Below are 22461 nucleotides of genomic sequence, written 5' to 3'. Positions count from 1 at the left end.
CCGGCTGGAATATTTGACAAAAATATGATTTCAAAATAATAGCACTGTTTTCTTTTTTTTTTGTTTTAAAAGAAACAAGAGGCTCTCAAGAGTCTGAATCGCTCACCTGTATTTCAGAGAAGATTTTTAAATGTAAGCAAACTTGATGAACAAATTGTGTAAAATTGTCTTTAAAGGGCAATAACTCCTTAGGGGTCAATTGACAATTTTGGTCATATTAACTTTTTTGAAGATCTTACTTTGCTGAACATTATTGCTGCTTACAGTTTACATATATCTATAGTAATATTCAAAATAATAACAAAAAACTGCAAAATTTTGTTAAAATTCGGTGGCAGCAACCCAACAATGGGTTGTTCGATTCGTCTGATAATTTCAGGGCCAATAGATCTTGACCAATTAAACAATTTTAACCCATGTCACATTTGCTCTAAAAGATTTAGTTTTTGAGATATAAGCCAAAATCTGCATTTGACCCTTATGTTCTATTTTTAGCCATGGCGGCCATGTTTGTCTATGGATACAAACTTCGGATACAATTTATAAATAAGATACCCTAAGGAACATTTAGTTAAAGTTTGAAGGTAATTGGCCCAGTAGTTTCAGAGGAGAAGATTTTTAAATGTTAGCAAACTTGATGAACAAATTGTGTAAAATTGTCTTTAAAGGGCAATAACTCCTTAAGGGGTCAATTGACAATTATGGTCATATTAACTTTTTTGTAGATCTTACTTTGCTGAACATTATTGCTGCTTACAGTTTATATATATCTATAATAATATTCAAAATAATAACAAAAAACTGCAAAATTTTGTTAAAACTACCAATTCGGTGGCAGCAACCCAACAATGGGTTGTTCAATTCGTCTGAAAATTTCAGAACTGATAAATCTTGACCAATTGAACATTTTACCCCAAGTCAGATTTGCTCTAAAAGCTTTAGTTTTTGAGATATAAGCCAAAAACTGCATTTGACCCCTATGTTCTATTTTTAGCCATGGCGGCCATGTTTGTTGATGGATCAAAACTTCGGATACAATTTATAAACTAGATACCCTAAGGAACATTTAGTTAAAGTTTGAAGATATTTGGCCCGGTAGTTTCAGAGGAGAAGATTTTTGAAATAGTTTACGACGACGTACAACGATCACAGACGACAAACGACGACGGACGCAAAGTGATGGCATAAGCTCACATGGGGCCCTATGGGCCCCGGTGAGCTAAAAAGGTAATCATATGTACTAATTTGATATACTGACAGCATGTCAAATCTTTTTCTATAAATAGTAATATGCTCTTTTAAAGTTTAGACTTATACAATCTATTGATGCTACTGAACGTTTTTCGTTTAACTTATATACCCTTTAAAATTCAATTCGATTTTTCAGTTTCCTCACTTTACAAATTGCACAGTTGTTACAGCTCATCCAGCTTCTATAAGCCTAATGTGTATGCCACTGAAATTCTATTGATAACTTTATATACCATTTTTAAATTCATTTTGAATTTTCTATTTCCTTACTTGCAAAATTTCACAGTAGTTCATACAGCTTATTTAAGCCTAGCATGCTACTGTTGGCATCTGACAAACGATAATAGACTTCACAATTCTAAATATCACTTAGATTCAGACAACATAACAGCTTTACAATCTTTGCCAATTGATTGCTGTCCTAATCTCACTTTCTTAATAGCCTGATAATGGTTGATAAAAACTACAGGATGTGTTAATGACCTTTCATTTATTACCAATCAAAAACAGGATTTTTAATGACCTTTCATTTATTACCAATCAAAAACAAGGTTTAACAGGATTTATAAAGGATAAAAAATGATTGTATATCATTCCTTCTAGATCCATTTGAAAGTGTCTAGCAGTATATAGCACAATAAGAACAAAATTCCCTGACAACCGAAACAGAAGTTAATTTCTGGGAACTATTTTTGGAAATAACCTGTCAATAAAAAGAGCTGTAATAAGCCAAGTAATCTTCAGCCAAGGTGGAAAAGGAGTAGGTCCGGTAAGGGCCTATTTTGGCCTCAAATTTCAGGTTCATCTGATAAAAGATTTTGGACACTTTTTAAACACTTAAATGTCTACTTCAGTCGATTCAATTAGTTTCTGTGAAAGATTTGAACTGATTTAGTCGTTTTAGACGCTCAAATGCAAGCTTAAATATGGAAAATCTATCAAATATGCCATAATATGTCACTTTTCAGATGGTTCTTGTCAAAAATGAAAGTGGCCGCATCCGTGTTCACTCTCAACCTTTATATATGTTATGTATCATCATCAAATACAACATACATTTAAATATTAAGAATGAACACAAATGCGGCCACTTCCATTTAAGACGGAAACCGTCTAAAATTTAACTCAAATGCTAAAATTGGGAAGATTTCAGTAATTTAGCATGACTTAATGGTGCTAGTACCCGATATATGTGCATTGTATTGTCAAACACAGCCCATATTTATGTAGCAGAAGTATTCTACTTTCCAATAAATAGCTAAAAGTTTACACTTTAACAATTTTGTAAAACTGCTATATTTTTGGGCCAAAAAGGGGTCTTACCGGACCTACTCCTTTGTAACAAATGATGACCAATGACACTGTATCCTATTCACTAATGTGGTAAAATGTCATTTACTTTAAACTTGATGGTCAACCTTTTGGAAAACAAAATACAGGAGAATCTGACCATTGACAAATCATCAAGTAAAATCTGAAATCTACAAATATAAGGTGCGGCTTGATATTTTTTTGCAAATGAACAAATTAAAAAATGTTTAATTCTCAAACATGACAAAGAAATCTTTTAATTACATCCTTTCCAATTAATTCCCAATTTCCAAAAATATTTTGAAAGATTCTAATACATAAAAATTCCTCCTTTTTGACAATAAGCTGCTAGTACATAATCAATCAACCAATTTATTTACCAAACTTGTATACTACCATCACTAACCATTTGGTTGTCAATTATTCAAGACCAAATTCAATTTACAAGACCATCCATCTACACATCAATTAAAATTTAAAAATAAAGGATGCCTTAAAAGCAGCTCTAAAACAATGGTAGATACAAAAAAAAATACAATACAGTTTCCAACTCATAACGTCAGCAGACTTACACAACAGGGCCTCAAATGATTTGAAATCAATCACAATGTCAATTAGCAAAGAATTGAATTACTATAAGGTTCAGAATTTATAGCAAAAGAAATACCCCTTTCAGCAATTCAAATGATAATAAAATACTTTGGTTAGTAAAAAATCGATGCGCTTTCAGAAATTATTTTTGATTTTCTCCTTCCTACACTGAATTATCAGACATTCTTTTATAACAGTGAAATGAAGTCATATATCTATTCATATAACTTAAGGCTAGTGTTTCTAAGGATTCTTAATTTTATATAGAACTGAAAATAATTCCTTTCAGAAAATCAGAAAGTGTTCAACCGTCAATTCATTTGATATCCTGAAAAATCTCTCCTCTGCATATCACCATTGCTGAAATTATCAGGAATTCCAAATATATACTGGCATGTCTTATCCCATATTACTACCAGGAGACAGTAGAAGTATTAACCCATCTATACATATTCAAAACTCGAACCTTACATGTGAAAAAACAGTAAAATTATTAGGCATTGAAATTGACTATCAGTTAAATTTTGATGTTCATATCAGCTCAATCTGTAGGAGGGCATCACAGCAATTAAACGTTTTAAAACATTTGGGCTCAGTTTTGGATAGACTTAGTAAACTTACTATTTTTCATACCTTTATTCTTATTAATTCTAATTTTTGTCCTTTGGCATGGAATTTTTGCACTGAGAAAAATTCCAAAAAATTAGAAAAGGTGCAGGAAAGAGCACTCCGTTTTGAATATGAGGATTTTACCAGCCCCTACGAGGACCTCTTACTTAAAGCTAAGGTGCCCTCCTTGCAGATTAGATGGATTAGAACAATGGCTCTAGAAACTTTTAAGATTATAAATAATATAGCTCCTGTGTGCTTACAAAATTTGGTGAGTGTCAAAAAATCTAAGTATTCTTTCAGGTATGTAAATATTCTGGATGTTCCACAGGTAAAGTCAACCCGTTACGGTAAAAAATCTTTCAAATTTGCTGCCGCTACTTTATGGAACAGCCTTTCAAACCATTTCAGGACTGAAAATAGTTTTTCACATTTTAAAAGTCTTGTTCAGTCCTGGAACGGTTTGGAATGTCCCTGTTCTGCTTGCAGATAATTCTTGAGATGTTTATTATTTATGTTGCTTTTGGTTGCTCTGGTCTAGCATGTTTTATTTTATTTTAAATTTGTTGCTAAATTTTTATTGCATGCTATGTAAGTGAGATTTAACTTCGTATAACAGGTTGTTTTATATGTCAAATTAGACTGTTTTTATGTTATGTATATGTTTTTATATTCGGTCAAAAGCTCCTTAGAGCTTGTGTTGTGTCTTTTAACTTACGCCGAATCAAAATAAAGTTTTCTTATCTTATCTTATCTTATCTTGTGGACGCCGCTGACGACTAGGACGACGACAGAATGTAGGATCACTATGTCTCGCTTTTGTGACAAAAGTTGCAGGCTCGACAAAAATTGCAAAACTAATCTACACAAAGTCTTCAAGGAAGGGCTAAACATGAAAGAAAGTATCCAGAAATTGCAATCCTAATCTATTGATATGATTCTATTTTAGGAAAATCTGTAAAAATTGGATTCCTTGAAATGACATTTATGTCTATCTATAATGGGGCAGAATAGTCAAAAATAAGAAATAAAGGCTTATATACATCGTAACTGAAACCAACAAAAGTTCCTCATTTAAGTCTAGTAAAAACAGAATTCTTACAACTTCTAGACTCAACCCAGCAGGAACTTTATCTGAGACATCAATCTTTATGTCCAACAAAAAGAAATTTCTGTGTATTTTACCAATAAAATGTTTCCATATAAAAACTCCCTATAAAGCGACTCAGATTTCTAAATTTATCAATCAGCTGGAGAAGTCAATGGTTGCCATTATCCGCAGCATCACATCAGCTGGAATTCCAACCGACTTAAATCAGCCTATAATTGGATCTCTCCTTTTTTAATGCAAGCAAAATGTGCGATAATTGATGTTTTAATTATATACCTTTTTAGCAATAGAGCTTAAAGAAAGTGTTTACTGAAAAAGTGATCCTTAAATATTATGTTTTCTGAAATAGCAATCTTTAAATATTCTGTTTTCTGAAATAGCGATTACATTAATGTAAAACGTCTAAATATAGTTCTTTCTAAAATAGTGATACCATTTTTGAATTTCTGCAGCTAAATAATCTTGCTGGGAGAGGGTAAACAATTTATTAAGAGTTTACTTTAAAAACACAGGAGCTATATATATTGTCAAACTTTTGTGTTTATTTTCAAATTACTTTTGTCTTTATGTTTATTTAAAGAAAAGATAAATACAGCTAAATATTTAACATAAAAATTTGTAAACAAAACCTCTTCTTATCTTCTAAATTAAATTTTCTGTTTATTGTTCAAACTGACAATAATCTGCTTAAACCTTATGAACTGAAAATTAGTAATAAAGAGAAAGTTCACTGGGTTTGCTTTGGTTCAACAGTATGAAATGAAATTACTTTCTTATAGAATAAATGAATTAACGGTAGTATATACAGTAGTTGAATGGTATTGGCAATATTTAAATTCTTATTGAGATTGTTGATTCCAGTTCATATTACTGTGAATTTCTTTATTTACTTGGATACCAATTTTCGTGGATTGAGGAAAATTTGTATTTTCATGGATATTTGTTTCTTGGTATTGCCAGTGTCTATATGCAAGCCTATAGAAAATTTGTGCTTTGTTGAGCATTTAAAATTGTATCCAAATTAGAGTAATAATTAATCCACAATATTATGCTATTGTGCTAAGGTTGCAATCCCCACTCTCAGGCAAAGTTGACCTTAGATGGTTTTAGCTGTTCTCTTTAGGTATTTTTCTTTTTATGAATTCAAATCTTTAAATTTTTGGCTTTTTTAACTTTGATCACAAGAGTACTTGAAAAGTTTATTCCAGAACCATGTGTAGAGCCCATAGAAAATCATACATATCATTTGGTTTTTTTAATCTGCATCCCATACTGTCACTCACTCATAATAGTAATGTAAGGTTAAGGAGGAATAAATTGCTTCGCAAAGCTCAGCTGGATATGACCGCAGAAGTCCAACCCTGAACAGTTTGGGCAAAAATGAAGGCAATATTCGCGCTTGATACAGGTCTGAATTGTAATTAAATATTTGACACATAAAAGGTTTCTGACACAGAATAACTGTAGTCAAAGAACTTAGACTTGGTTATATGATTTGAATTTATATTCACTTTTTTGCTTTTGTGCAATACACTTTCCTGTTGAGAATTGACCCCCCTACCCCTACAAAAAAAAAATAAAATTACCCCCCTTTTTTTTTTGCTTTTGTGCAATACACTATGCTGTTGCGTATTAACCCCCCCCCTCCCCCCCACACACACACACTTTAATAATATTTGAAGAATTTTCCTTTTTAATTTCTGAAATTTGAAATGAGAAAAAAATGACCCCCCAAAATTTCTCTTTCCACCCCAAAAATTCTTTCCCTCAAGATATGGTCATAATCTCAATTCAAATTTCCAATGGAGTTTGCAACCATAATTACCCATTTAAATTTACCATAGTGCTAACTTTAATCTATTTTATAATAGAATTTAAAATATGGTGTCAAATCTTTCATATGGATTTTTTTACTGGTCTAGCTTCCTTTATAAATATGCATTTCTTTAAACATAATTTAAAAGCAGTGTAAGGGAGGTAATCAAAACATTGCATTTGGATTACCTCCCTTACACTGCTTTTAAATTGTCTTTAACCATTACTTTATAGATAATTTAAAAGCAGTGTAAGGGAGGTAATTCAAATGATGTATTTGAATTACCTCCCTTACACTGCTTTGAATTATGTTTTGTACTACAGTAATTGTCCCATTAACCAGGACACCCTTGTTTTTCCCCTTTTTTGCCCCTAATTCCTAAACGGTTTGAGTCATAACCCCCCAATGGAATGTAAACTTGTGGTATAATTTCAGAGAGATCCATACACCGTTCCACAAGTTATTGTCTGGAAACTAGAAAAATGCTTATTTTTAGCCCCTAATTCATTAACTGTTGGTACCATAACCCCAAAAATCAATCCCAACCTTCCTTTTGTGGTATCTAACCTTAAGGTAAAATTTCACAGAGATCCATTCACTTAAACTAAAGTTACTGTGTGAAAACCAATGTGTCTTTGGACGAGGACTACGACAACGACGATGACGCCAACGTCATACCAATATACGACCGCAAACTATAAAAAGGATTAGCAGGGGCCCAGTAGCCAATACTACTAAAATTTGGGTTGGGCCCCTAAAATTTTTATTAAAATGCCCATAGTGCTTATGTTAATTTTCACATTGTGGCAGGTTGGGCCCCTAGTTGGAAATGTTAGTCTTATTCCCTGATTTTAAATCTAAATTAAAATAATAAATAAGGATAACAGTTTCTAGGTTAAACAAAAGCAATGTTGCCTTTAAATAGCCTGCAACTGTTTTCTTATATCTTTTGCTTATAAATATTACACAGTTGTTTGTGATGCATAAATACATGTAGTAGCCAATAAAATGTGAGCAGACAGTCAACAGTCCTTTGGTGCGACATAAATAGCCAATCAAATACAAACTGGCAGCTAACAAATAACAGCTGGTCAAACGGTCTTAAAACTGTTGAAGGTCCAATTTGAGAAAAAAAAAATCTGCTAATGCAGATTTTCTATTAATCTTGATAACTAATTCTGAGATTTTCATCAATAATTCTAACCATATGATCATTTTATACAGGCATTAAGCAAACTACAATCAATCAATCCTCTATTTAACAGACACAATTTTGATACTTACATTATCGGTGTATGGCTGGCAAACAGTCAGAGAAATTTTGTCTTTACAGGATCTACAAAGACAAATAACAATTCAATTATTAAAGGCAAAGACAAAGTTAAAGACATGATTGCTGCTGTATTTATGTATATATAAATAAGATGCGGTATGAGTGCCAATGAGACAACTATCCATCCAAGTCACAATGTATGAAAAGTTAACAATTATAGGTCAAAGTACAGCCTTCAACACGGAGCCTTGGCTCACACTGAACAGCAAGCTATAAAGGGCCCCAAAATGACTAGTGTAAAACAATTCAAACAGGAAAACCAACGGTCTAATCTATATAAAAAAACAAGAAACAAGAAACACTTAAGAACCACACCAACAAACAACCACTGAACATCAGGATCCTGTCTTAAGACAGGTGCATACAAATGCAGCATGTTTAAACGTTTTCAGAGGCACCAACCTTCACCCTAACCTGAAACAGTAGTGAAAAATTACAACATAAAAAGACACACTATAAAATATCAATTGAAATGGCTTAACTCGATCAAAAAGACATATAAACAAAAACAGGTAAACATACACTGAACGAATACCCTACATCATTTATTAATAAATCCTTTGCGTTTCTAGAAACTCATAAAAAAATATGAATTTATACAAAAAGATGATTTAACCTGATAATTTTTCACATCATTATACTCAAAACTTTTTAACATTTGCTGGTCTAGGAAATGAAATTTATGCAATTTTCTATCACTGTTTTGCATTGACTGTATGAACTAATTTTTTACTGATATTTTAAGATGGTCATTTCATATATCTCTTTAAAGGAAACTACAATGCATACAAATGGAGAAGGTATGTTATGGCCACTTTATATTACCCTATGCATTTATCAGTAGCACTGACGTAATTTTGAAAATAATTTGAGGATTGGACTATTTTTGCAATCTATGATATATTTTGAGACTTATAAAATATCATGTGCTTCAGTCAAGGTACAATTGAAATTCTGATAACAAAAGAACCTGCATCATATCCTCAACTGACAGTCAAAATGAAATACATTTTTTAACAGTAAACAATTTATAAATGCCAAAATTAAGGTAAATTAAACCAAAAAAAAGTAAAATTGTTTAAAAACTTAATTTAACTTACTGCTTTTGTTTCTTGTAAAACATGTTCTCCGCCATAAACATTTTTGAGACTTTGCAACTTTACATCCACGATTGATAACAAATTCACCCTTAGTAAGTTTTTCATTAAAAGTTATCAAGGTGTATAATGAACAGTGTTAAAAATTTATTGGTCAGAAGGATCAATTTCACAACTAACTCCATACCCTAATTGCAAAAATGTGACAAACCTATCAAAAATTAATTATCTACATTAATTCAATACACTTGTTTGCAAAGCCAACTTCTTACGTCCCAGTAGGAAGCCAATTTTCTATGCATCAACTCAATTACATTGGAGGTAAATTAAAAAAGTTGCTTAATCAAATTGACAAAACTAAAATGTCGAAAAAACTAATTTGCCGTTTTTTTTCTTCAATATATATATTCACCAAATATAGAGAAATTATGTAGTTCTGGTTATTTTGGAATATTAGATAAAATATTTATGAAATTGTTCGCATTCTTCCAAAGTTCATGACAGTATTGGATTAAAGCGCTATAGCTATGAGCAATTGATAAAACTATCGGTGTGTCAAAGTTGAGAGATTTGACGTCAAGTTGATTGCCTGTTGGGAAATTTCATAAAGTCAGTGGTATCTATAACAAAATTTTATACCACTTTCAAAATGAGACAAAATAAAGTTCATATTTTTATCAAAATATTTTTTAATATACTATTTTTTTTTTTATAGTTTGCAGACAGCCATGAGACATGTGTATTAGTCATTCAAAATAGAAATTATGCAATTTTAATCATATTTGTCTTTTTCTCAAATCTCCTGACCTCAAAATATTTAGTATTACTTACTATTAAGTATAATCATATAGAAACTGATGGAAGTTTTTTTATCACATCTTACAATGCCAATATATGTAACTTCTTATTTAAAAATGCAATCATGCCGAAATTGGGGAACATACACCAACACATAAAAATCAAGTTTTCTCTCAGAATTTTTTTATAAAGCAGCTAACAGACATTTCGAGCAATTGGGATATAATTCACTAAAACCAGAAGACAAATGAAATTGGTAAATTGCTTTTACCAAAAACATTTAAAGTTAAGCGCTTATGAATGAAATTAATTACATATACAGATGACAACCTCGCTCGTTAACTATTCATGAACTCCGCTGGTTAATCGGAAACGAACTGTGAATGGAGTAATGAATAATTTCATTTTAACAATTGACGTCTTTAACCTTAATCAAGACTCATTTATCTGGATGTACTGGAACGCACACTGAACCAGTTTCTGAATAGTGTCATTATGAATACATAAAGAATTCATTTTAATTTATAATTTGCTTTTGGTCATGGCAAATGTGAACATTTATACCTTACTATAAAGATAATAATAAAATTGAGAATGGAAATGGGGAATGTGTCAAAGAGACAACAACCCGACCACAGAACAGACAACAGCAGAAGTATACTTCATGATATTTGTTCTTTTTTCTACATATATCATGTTGTATTACACTAATATTTTTTTATGATTATAATTAATTCATTTTTGCTTAAGTTACCACACTTTGTTCACTGTTTAAGTTTATCATAGTGAACTTGTTTTGAGCATGAAGCTCCTTTCTGCCACTTAAAATCTCAAATTTAAAAAAACAAAACAAGAATGTGTCCAAAGTACATGGATGCCCCACTCAAACTATCATTTTCTATGTTCAGTGGACTGTGAAATTGGAGTCAAAACTCTAATTTGGCATTAAAATTAGAAAGATCGTATCATAGGGAACATGTGTACTAAGTTTCAAGTTGATTAGACTTCAACTTCATCAAAAACTACCTTGACCAAAAACTTTAACCTGAAGCGGGACAGACGAATGGACCAACAGTCCAGAAAACATAATGCCCCTCCTACTTTCGTAGGTGGTTTGGTAGGTGGGACATAAAAAATGAAATACTTATAAATTTCATGCATCAGAAGCGCTTTTCTGGATTTACTTCCATCAGGAACACTCAAAGCCAAATAATTGAAAGCCAAGGATGTAAAAGAACTGTTAAAGACCTATATACTTTTAAAAAAAAAAATTGTCAACACAGACAACCCCCACACTTTATACCTAGTCTCCCTCCCGGTCCTTCCACGACTTCATTGCAGGTGAGAAAAAATACCACGAATGGTTAAGAGTTACTTTAGATCATATTTTATTTGTTCTGCTTTTAGCTGCTTTATTTCTCACTTTGGTTTGTACAAACTAGAGGCTCTCAAGAGCCTGTGTCACTCACCTGTATTTACTGATGCTTTGGAAATCATGTAAAATAAGGTTAAAATCATAATTAATAGTATTAGATATTAGATATTATAATGATATCTAAGATAATAGCAAAAAACAGCAAAATTTCTGTAAAATTACTAACTCAGGGGCAGCAACCCAACAACAGGTTGTCGGATTCGTCTGAAAATTTCAGGACAGATAAATCTAAATCTGATAATCATTTTTGCCACCTGTCAGATTTGCTCTAAATGCTTTAGTTTCAGAGATATAAACCAAAAACTGCATTTTACCCCCATGTTCTATTTTTAACCAAGTCGGCCATGATGGTTGTATGGCGGAGTCATCGGATAAATTTTTTAAACTAAATACCCTAATAATGATTATGGCCAAGTATGGTTAAATTTGTCTACGTAGTTTCAGAGAAGAAGATTTTTGTAGAAGATTACAAAAATTTACGAAAAATTGTTAAAAATTGACTATAAAGGGCAATAACTCCTAAAGAGGTCGACTGACAATTTTGGTCATGGAGACTTATTTGTAGATCTTACTTTGCTGAACATTATTGCTGTTTACAGTTTATCTCTATCTATAATAATATTCAAGATAATAACCAAAAACTGCAAAATTTCCTTAAAATTACCAATTCAGGGGCAGCAACCCAACAACAGGTTGTCAGATTTGTCTGAAAATTTCAGGGCAGATAGATCTTGACCTGATAATCAGTTTTACCCATTAACAGATTTACTCTAAATGCTTTGGTTTCAGAGATATAAGCCAAAATCTACATTTTACCCCTATGTTCTATTTTTAGCCATGGCGGTCATCTTGGTTGGTTGGCGGGGTCATCGGACACATTTTTAAAACTAAATACCTTAATGATGACTGTGGCCAAGTTAGGTTAAATATGGCCCAGTGGTTTCAGAGGAGAAGATTTTTGTAAAAAGCTAACGACGACGACGACGAAGACGGACGACGGACGCCAAGTGATGAGAAAAGCTCACTTGGCCCTTTGGGCCAGGTGAGCTAAAAATGTAAATGCATGTACTGTAGTAGTTTTGGTCACTTAAGGCTAGCAGCCATTAAACTTACCGAACACAGTCAATAACATATTCCCTTGGAGCTTTCTTTACATCTTCCCCATTGATTCTGATGATCTGGTCCCCTGGTAACAGTTTGTCAATACTTGGTCCACCTAAAATGTTACCAATAAAATTTGTCCACTGTATTGAATTTCCACTATATAGATATGTTTCAAGCTACTGCTAGAAGGGGAAGCATTTAAAAAAGGGGGCAAGTTTTTTAAATGCAAAGCTGTTCAACTTCAATAAATTGAATTTTAGGTTTGATAACAAATCAAAGCATCCTCTGTAAAGTACACAAACAAAATTTAATATTACCTGCTTTAATCTTATATTTTCTAATCAATAAAAATACTTTAATTCAATGATGGCCTATAGTTGCCCTAGTACATCCAATTCATTTGAATTCTGGTGGATAGTTGTCCCATTGGTAATCATACCACATCTCCTTAATTCTATATTTAGCACAATGAAACATTACAGGTTTTCAGATCTGACATTAATAATTATTGCACCTACTAATTCTGAATAAATTTACCATCAGTAACAAATCTGACTACAACTGGCCTTTCACTCCCTGCAACAAAACCAAATCCTTTCAATGGATCTCGATCTAATTCTACCTCCCGAGGTTTGGGTGGCTCTACGTAATCTGGGTCATCTCTCGGGTCGTCCCGTGTTGTGTACTTGTCAAGATGACTGAAATACATTAAAACCAAAAATAGAGATTTCTTGCTTAAGATTCTAATATGAAGCTCTTCTTTCACTTTGTGGACAAAGCCATGTTCTAATAAATATGGAAATTGCAACGTCAGTTTTATTTTGAACAACTCTGGAGATCAAAATTGACATTTTTGTTGGTGTTGCTAGCATTGAAATTTAATAAAAAATTTTCAAAGTAAGTTTGCCAGTTTCAATCATTTTCAATTGTGAATCAGTTGGTTTTTCTAGAACGTTTGTGTTTCATCAAATCAAAATGGCTGACTTTCTTAATTAATCTTCTTATTCATGCTTAAAGATTTCTTACTGCAAATTAATATAAATGTCTCTAAATAACAACTTCATAAACATCATATATGTTTTACTACATTTGAAGCAAGATTTCTATGCATTATATAGCAATAAATCCTTAGAGATTTATGACAGGCTTTTGTATGTGTTTATAAAGGAGCCTAGCTGTCTCAGACATGGTGAATTTCCTGTATTAATAGTATTAGATGAAAGTTTTTAACCTTTCTTATAGCAACGAGTCTCATGCATAAGATTTATGGCAATGCCTGGAGTGCAAACTAGTCATTGCTCTTTAAATCCTCATCCTTTGCAAAACCTATCCTAGTTATTGCAATTTTCACAATAATCAGAACTTTGCAAAAATCTATAGATCTACAGTACCTCACAATTTCTTTATAGCTCTTGATAAAAATAAACGTGGATTTCAGAAGATTGTAAGAATCTTTATAGACAATACAAATCGGCATTAAATAATTTGAATGCAAACCATTCTAATGACAACAGAATAAGACTAAATTTAGCTAAACAGAAATATAAATGTATAGAGATGAAACTTAAACGACACTACAAAAACCAACAAGGTGATATTGCTGATAAATTTGCGAAGAAAACTCCAAAAGTTCAGAAGACAGAAGACTGAAAACGCACACAAAATAACATTGGAAAAATTTCAGGAACATTTGAAAAACTTAATGTCAAAGAACATGCAAATGGACAAGGAAACGAATACAGAAACTTGACCAAATGTACTTAAAGAACGAGACATTCCATTTACCGGTACAGAAACTGAACTAGAAAAATGCATAAGACGATTGAAATCGTATCTCGCAACTGCTTAGTTAGAAAACAGAATTTGATTGCACAAAACTTCAAAAACTAATTTTAAAAGACATTTAATTTCAAGGGTTAATTAAAACTGTTGTTTTTGTTTATGATTTAATTCTTGCCTACTTCAAACTATGTAAACAGCTAACTTGTGTTGGTTCAATTTAGTACTCAGCAGTAAGCACATGTAAAGTTCATGCTGTATGAAAATTTTCCACCGAAATCTGTTATTGTGTTCTCTGAATAAACAAATATCTGATAGAATCTATAGCTATTCTCAAAACAGAATGAAATTTCTATAAGCAGCTTTGGAATATCAAGTAAAAATGTATTTATCCATTTCTGGATGAAGCAAGGAAATGATTTAATCTATTTTTGTTGTAAGTGCTGAATGTTATTTCCATAAGCAGCTTATGGAAAACAGAAAACTGAGTTCATCCCTTCCTGGGAACAACAAAAAAACACTGCAATTCTTCCTAAAAAACAATTAATCTTGCTTTGCTCTGCTGTTTTTATCTTGTTTTATTAGTTTTTTGATGTTGTCAACAGAATTAGTTTAGTTTAATGAAATTCCTTGTGTTATTGGTAAATATTTACGCTGGAATAGTTCAGATCTTTCCTGATGATTTTATGATTTTTCCGCATTGTTGTTCATGATTATCATACGTAAGGCCAGATTAAAAATAAAAAATTTCTCTAACCTAATTAGCGTAACTATCCCTAATATAATCAGCAATAAAAAATCTGAACATAACAGGGCAAAAATTTCTCTAAGATGTGCCAACCAAATGTATCTTATGGCACCAACAGATACACATAATGTACCTTTTTGCCTTTGTCAGAAATTGCCAGTGACAAATAAAAAAATATTTGATTTCCTTTTGTTGAGCGTGTGAGACCCTAATGGGAAATCAAGGTTGTTAATTGCCCTGTAGTAAGTAGACTTCTTTTTGACAGAGTATTTTGAATAGTTGGCAGGATCAAGTCAGTAAAAAATTGTCTAGCTCTCTAGATATTCATCAAAATTTACTCATTAACAGACAGCTAGCTAGTTGTTATCTTTTTAAAAATGAGACGATTCACAAAAATTCTGAATAGACCTTTAGAAAAAAAATCTGAATGAAGTACGTTATTTGATCTTCCACTGGTCCCAAGTCAGAGTTATAAATACTAGAAACAATATATGCAGCATTTTATTTTTTCAGGTTTTGTATCTATAGATATATTTTCTATTGAATATACCGGTAGTTAGTTATTGGCTTATCTCCCCTGTTTATTAATTCCTAGTGCATTCTATGCAATTAATTTGTCAAGATGCCAGTGATTTGAATTTGGTTGAATATGAATTACACATTAATTTTTTTATTTCATTTCCAACTGCTGTCAATTAATTCAATAAAGCAAATTAGCATTAATTCGATCTTAATGATTAACCTAACTACAAGCTGTCAGATATAGTCTTATTAACCCGTGAAAACTATACATAATAAAAATAATGTCATTTATGAAGAAGTAAATACAAAATAAATGGAGAAATTGTGTCCATGGAACACAGATGATTTCCACCACTTGCATATAATGTTATAAAGGGGCATAACACAAGAATGGTATAAATGAAGCTACCCAAATTTGTACTTGATCTGAGTTTGGTGGTAATAAGCATTGTGTATAAGTTTCATAACATTTGGTTGAGGCAAACTAAAGTTAGAGAAGGGAAACCAATTTCTGAACGTACATACAGACGGACAAGCCCAACACTCAATGCCCTCTCCGGTGACGGCAGGGCATAAAAATCATCTGTAACAGTAAGAATACTATTCAGCAAAAGAAAAAAGAGACAATAAAACAAAATGGATTACTTTAAAACAAAACCTTTTTTATATACAATTGCACGACACTTAACGATCTATTAGCATGAAAAAAACATAGCTAAGTTAATTCCAATAAAGATGGAATTTTCCTACAGGGAAATTGTATCTTACTTTCATTATAAATTACTTGAAATGGACTATCAATTATGTTAACATATAGTTGTGGAAATTCAATTAGGATGCAATGACAGCATCTTCTATAAACCATGATGTTTGGCTTGAGAAATTATATCATTAACAATGGAGTTTTTGGTGAGTGGCTATTTTATCTGACTATAAGATCTATTACAAATTTAAAAGTTCCCAACAAGAAGGTGCAGCTAAATGGTCTAGAATAAAAGTAAGGAAATTGTTTCACACTTTATACATTGTTTTTATCAGATATTAATACAATATTACAGGTTCATTAAATAGACATTTCGAATTCCTTGCTTATGTCAACAAAATGACATATCCTTAAAATTGCTTACAAACAAAATGACACAACCTTTTTGTATATAAATGACTGATACTTGCAAAAAAGCAAGAATGGGGACAAAATCACAACAAGAGTGCGCACGCTGAAATGTCGCCTGTTTTACTTATCATTGATTTCATGTTGAAAGTCTGTAATATGAAGGTTTTAATACAAGTATCACATAAACTTAACCTTGTCAATATTCTATGAAAATGAGGTCACAGTCTGATGAACTATGTCAGACAGACATATAGTCATTTACACCTTACAATAATTCCATACATGAAATATAGTGGTCCTATTGCTAATAGTACCTGAGAAACAGATCAAACCACAAAATCTTAACAATTACCAATGAACCATGAAAATAAGGAAAAGGTCATATGAACCCTGCCAGACAGACATGTACACCTTACAATCATTCCATACACCAAATATAGTGTGTAGTATCTTAGGTATGGATTTGACCACAAAAACTTAACTTTGTTCATTGATCCATAAAATAAGGTCATGGTCAAGGTCAAATTAACTGTCTGACAGGTCTGAGGACCTTGCAAGGTACGCACATACCAAATATAGTTATCCTTTTACTCATAATAAGAGAAAAAATTAACATTACAAAAACTCACTTTCTTAACTTTTTTTTCAAGTAGTCACTGAACCATGAAAATGAGATCAAGGGCAATGATCCAGGACATATGACAGATGAAAACTTCATAATATAAGGCATCTATATACAAAGTATGAAGCATCCAGGTCTTCTTCCTTCCGAAATATTAAAGTTTTAAGTAGTTAGTTCAAGCCACAGCCACCACCGGATCACTATCCTTATGTCTCGCTTTCTGAGACTTCTGTAGCAGGCTCATTTGTTTGCACACTGTCCTAAGTCAGGAATCTGATGTTCAGTAGTTGTCGTTTGCTGATGTGGTTCATAAGTGTTTCTCGTTTCTCGTTTTTTATATATATTAGACCGTTGGTTTTCCTGTTTGAATGATTTTACACTAGTAATTTTTGGGGCCCTTTATAGCTTACTGTTTCAGTGTGAGCCAAGGCTCCGTGTTGAAGACCGTACTTTGACCTATAATGGTTTACTTTTATATATTTTGACTTGGATGGAGAGTTGTCTCATTGGCACTCATACCACATCTTCATATATCTATCAACAAAAAATCACCAACATCACAGATTTTGAACTGAACCATCTTGTGTGTACTGCAGATTCTATATAGAATACTTACTTGATGAAGTATGGTTTGTTATTCTTGTCCACAGCACATTCCCACCCATGAGGTAGTCCCAAACTACCAGGGTCCCAGCTCTCTGTAGGAGGTACCCACGAGGAGGTTTTCCCTATATGACTAAAAATAGAAAATAAATAAAACATTAATTTAGAAGTCATAAGAATGGTATCTCACTTAAGGATAATAATAACTTGTCCATAACTTGACAGTAAATTGAAATACAGTGTTGATTCATTTATTTTAGTGGTTATCAATTTTTATGGATTGAGAAAAAATTTATTTTCATGGAAACTTAATTTCGTGGTATTGCCAAAGTCTGCATACAAGCCAAATTAGCAAATTATACATCGTTGATCATTCAAATTCGTGGTTCTCCTTTACCTATGAAATCCACAAAAATTAATATCATACTAATAATATTTAATCCACAGTACATGAAGAAACAAAATAGGAGAATTACTAGTTGAACCAAGAATCACCAAACTGTGCCTACCAGTACTATAAATTTGTTGTAGGTGTTTTGGGAATTTCTTTTTAACAGTTAACATCATAATAAACTTGTGTCTTAAGTTTTAGGTTGTGACCACAACATCATGATAAACTAGTTACTACCCTATGACCAAAAGGGTAAAACAAGGAATTATGTGAATCTGGAATAATTTTGAATTCCGGAAAATTGATGAGAAATGTAGGATGAAAACTAACCCAACTAAATAGGGTTATGATGCACGTTATGGATAAGGTTAATCTTACTTTCACTGATATTTCAGTATGAACTAACTAACCCCCCTATTTAGTTGGATTAGTTTTTATGATACATTTCTCATCAATTTTCCAGAATTAAAACTCATTCCAGATTCAAATTATTCCTTGTTTTGTAGAACAGATGATCATGAATGGATAAATGGACACTGATGAACACATATACAGACCAGAAAACAGTAATGATAATGCCCCCTTCGATCAAAGATGGGGCATAAAAAGAAATAGCTTGTATATATGGACACTGATTTTTAACTTGAAGTGATTGTGAATTGTTATTCCTTTCTTAGGTGGTTCACCTTCTCTGTGAGTCATCGTTTCAATAATATACAGTTTTACTCAACCTTTTTTTTCATATCAAATGAAAATACTTCTTTCAGTTTTTCCAAATCAAATTTTTTTAACAGACAAATTTTATGAAATTGAACTCTTTACAAAAATAAACCTTTTAGTGATTAGAAAATACATCATTTGGTAATATTTTAATAGAATCTGTCAGAAAAATCTAAGACATAAATTGATCGTGAAAGCAAATCTACATGTATCAATTTCTGTCAGTTTTATTTCAATATAATTTAATATTGGCAATTTCATGTTGCATTTTAACAAAAATATGATACTGCATATACTAGCTGTAAAACTCTGATGCAATTATAAATGGTATATAAATAAAATGCACCCCTCCAAGAAGGAAAGCAATCATTGGAATACATCGTAAAATATCTTTGTTATCTCTTAATGTTTTTTGACATTTGGGGAATTTATTGTTGATGGCTGAACATTGATAGTGTCTGTGAAAATTTATTCCAAACCTCAGTATGGTCTACAGTTTGACATATTGAAAACTCCAACATGGTCAAATCCGACTGGCAACCTTGAGGATTTGATGGATGAACTTGCGACCTCATGTCTCATTTAAAAGGACCTGTGACCTTTACAGATGTTCAAAACTGCTTTATTCAAATGTGTGACATGGTGACCTGAGGCAACATTTTAAATGTAGCCTTGTAACCAATAAGGGATACCCTACTGAAATCACTAATATTGACTGTTAGATGTCTTTTTGGGTAGCTGTCTCATCGATATATACACCACATATCCTTTTATTCGTATGTTCAAGTCTTTTCTACAAATTTGATACAACAAGGGTTAAAAATACATCCAAGATCTAGCATTTGAAGTGACGTCTGCTTAATTATACTTATTATATAAAAGTATTAAACTGTTATCTAGTGTCAGTCAGCTTTTTTTGAAAAGATAACTCTTAAATCTTAAACTCTCAAAATTTAAATTAGAATTTATTCATCTCATATCTTTCAATCTTAAAAATAGATTTGATCTTCCAAGTCTACGTATATCTTACAATCATATGTATATGTCTGTAAATGCAAATAAAAAGCGCCACACCAAAATAAATCTGTCCAATAATAGGAAGTCATTTAATGCTTCTGTAGGAGGATATCTCTATAATCAAACTAATGATATTAGATGGCCGATGATGGACCTCAAGGATGACAGAGATCAAGCTATTGATCTTGATCCCAATACAAATGTAGTGACCGCTGACAATCTAATATTACAGAGAATTTGACAGAAACTGTCAAATGTACATGTAGCTTCATGATTGTGTCCAAGTTACTTGACCGAAGGAAGAAAATTGATTTTAAAGAAATTCAATATTGTTCAAACTTCTTCACTCAAGTTCAATGTTTGTTAAAGTTTTAAATGAACTTGTATAAAACAAGAGTGCACACGCTGAAATGTCTCGCCTGCTTTACTGACCATTGATTTTATGTTGATAGTCTTAAATATAAAACTTTACTACAAGTATCAAATAAACTTAACATGATCCAAGAAAATGAGGTCAAGGTCAGATAAACCAAACCGGAAATACATGTACACCTTTCAATCATTCCATATACCAAATATAATTGACCTATTGCTTAAAGTTTCTCAGAAACCAACTTAACCAGGAAAACTTAACATTGACCAATGAATTATGAAAATGAGGTCAAGGTCAGATGACACCTGCCAGTTGGACATGTACACCTTACAATCATTCCATACACCAAATATAATAGACCTATTGCTAATAGTATCTGAGATATGGACTTGACCATGAATAAATTAACCTTGTTCACTGATCCATGAAATGAGGTTGAGGTCAGATGAAAACTGTCTGACAGGCATGAGGACCTTGCAAGGTACGCACATACTAAATATAGTTATCCTATTACTCATAATAAGAGAGAAATTAACATTACGAAAAATCTTAACTTTTTTTTAAGTAGTCACTGAACCATGAAAATAAGGTTAAGGACAATGGACATATGACAGATAGAAACTTTATAACATAAGGCATCTATATACAAAGTATGAAGCATCCAGGTCTTCCACTTTCTAAAATATATAGCTTTTAAGTAGTCAGTTAATGCTGCAGCGGGCGCCGGATCAGTATCCCTATGTCGAGCTTTCTGCGACAGAAGTTGCAGGCGCGACAAAAAACAACATATATATAGTAAAACTTTTAAAAGGATGTTTATTTAATACATTTCTATGAACCTAATTCCAAAATGTTAGATACATTCATATCTTTAGAATTTAGGGAACTGAAGCTGCAATGTACTACTGTGACTATAAAAATTTAAAAAGTCTTGTTTGAACTTTGAATTGTTTAGATTTTAAAGGGTCTAGTATACTAATAAAGGAACTATTTTTAGTAAAAAAAAAAAACAAAAAAACTTCTAAATCATGCAAGATGGACAATTATAACAAATTTCCTGTGGAATCATATTTCTAAATGAACTAGAAAAAAATCATAGCCTTGTAAAATGCATTTAAATGGACAGTGAAAGGTTTGTGTATATGGAACAATGTTTTTTCTGGCAGAATAACTTTTGTCTATATACCCTGACTTCTTCCTTTAAAACTTAGACCTGTAACGGGCTGTAAGCCTAAAAAAAATTACAATGTTTAGACAAAATTTTTAAGGAGTGCATATACACTTGATTCTTGTATTCAATTAGAAATCATTCTCTCTTGTCTGTTACTTATAAAAACAACTGCTATAATCCATAAAAGCATTCTAAAAATTATCGTAATTCTCTTTTACAAAGGATTTCTAAAAAAAAAGCTTTAAGGAAGAGAAGAAGTCTAAGAGTTATGTAAGACACTAATTAGTGCTATGCATAAACAATATTTAATCTTTCAAGTCGGTTACCTGAAATCATAAATATATTGAAATAACGAGAATTTTATTACTTTCATATGCTAGAAATTTTATTTTTTGCATAATTTTACTCTGAACTGTATACTTCAATGACATATAAAATATGTATTTTATTATACCAACAGGTTTTCTAGTTTAATATCGTTCTACATCTGTATTTAAAGATAATATTCATATAATAATTCAAAACTAACATGTATAACTTTGTATTATTTCAGTATCAAATGCTTTTGAATGCATGAAAAGATTCTTTGTTTATTGGGATGTTTAATGCCATTTTCAGCGACCTTTGCTATGTCAGGGCTGCAAGTTTTTGTAAGTGGATGAAGCTGAGAGTACCCGGAGACCTTTAGTAACAAGACTGGTAATCCTCGTCAATAAAGATTGGAGTCGTTGTCATGAACAGGGTTCAAATTCACAAACCAGAGTTCAGACAGGCTAGTGATCACAGTTTTTGTAGATGAAGAAATAAAATTTTTCCACAATCCTTAGAAAAATTGGTACCCAAATCCATCAACAGCATTCACCATTTTACATTTGCCTCCATTTATCAATAAAATTGATTGTGGACTTCTGTCTTAGAGAATATGATGGGTTTCACTATCAGTAG

At 31.8% G+C, this 22461-nt stretch overlaps 1 protein-coding gene and 1 long non-coding RNA gene across 9 annotated transcripts in view; one reads left to right on the top strand and one right to left on the bottom strand.

Moving 5' to 3' along the window:
- The window catches only part of LOC127715157 (uncharacterized), a 112972-nt gene that overhangs the window by 51727 nt on the left and 38784 nt on the right, over positions 1-22461 (bottom strand). For all 8 annotated transcript variants that reach the window (XM_052221182.1, XM_052221176.1, XM_052221178.1 and 5 more), the window contains exons 3-6: positions 17858-17977; positions 12994-13154; positions 12466-12568; positions 7974-8025 (exon numbers count right to left, since the gene is read on the bottom strand). In XM_052221182.1, the coding sequence (XP_052077142.1) occupies positions 7974-8025; positions 12466-12568; positions 12994-13154; positions 17858-17977 (436 nt within the window). The remainder of the gene's footprint in view (positions 1-7973; positions 8026-12465; positions 12569-12993; positions 13155-17857; positions 17978-22461) is intronic.
- Positions 1-22461, top strand: part of LOC127715199 (uncharacterized) — a 507760-nt gene that overhangs the window by 471068 nt on the left and 14231 nt on the right. The window lies entirely within an intron of this gene.

The sequence above is a fragment of the Mytilus californianus genome, unplaced genomic scaffold (genome assembly GCF_021869535.1).
Source record: "Mytilus californianus isolate M0D057914Y unplaced genomic scaffold, xbMytCali1.0.p SCAF_9, whole genome shotgun sequence".
NCBI lineage: Eukaryota > Metazoa > Mollusca > Bivalvia > Mytilida > Mytilidae > Mytilus > Mytilus californianus.
This window is presented reverse-complemented; position numbering and strand designations above follow the sequence as displayed.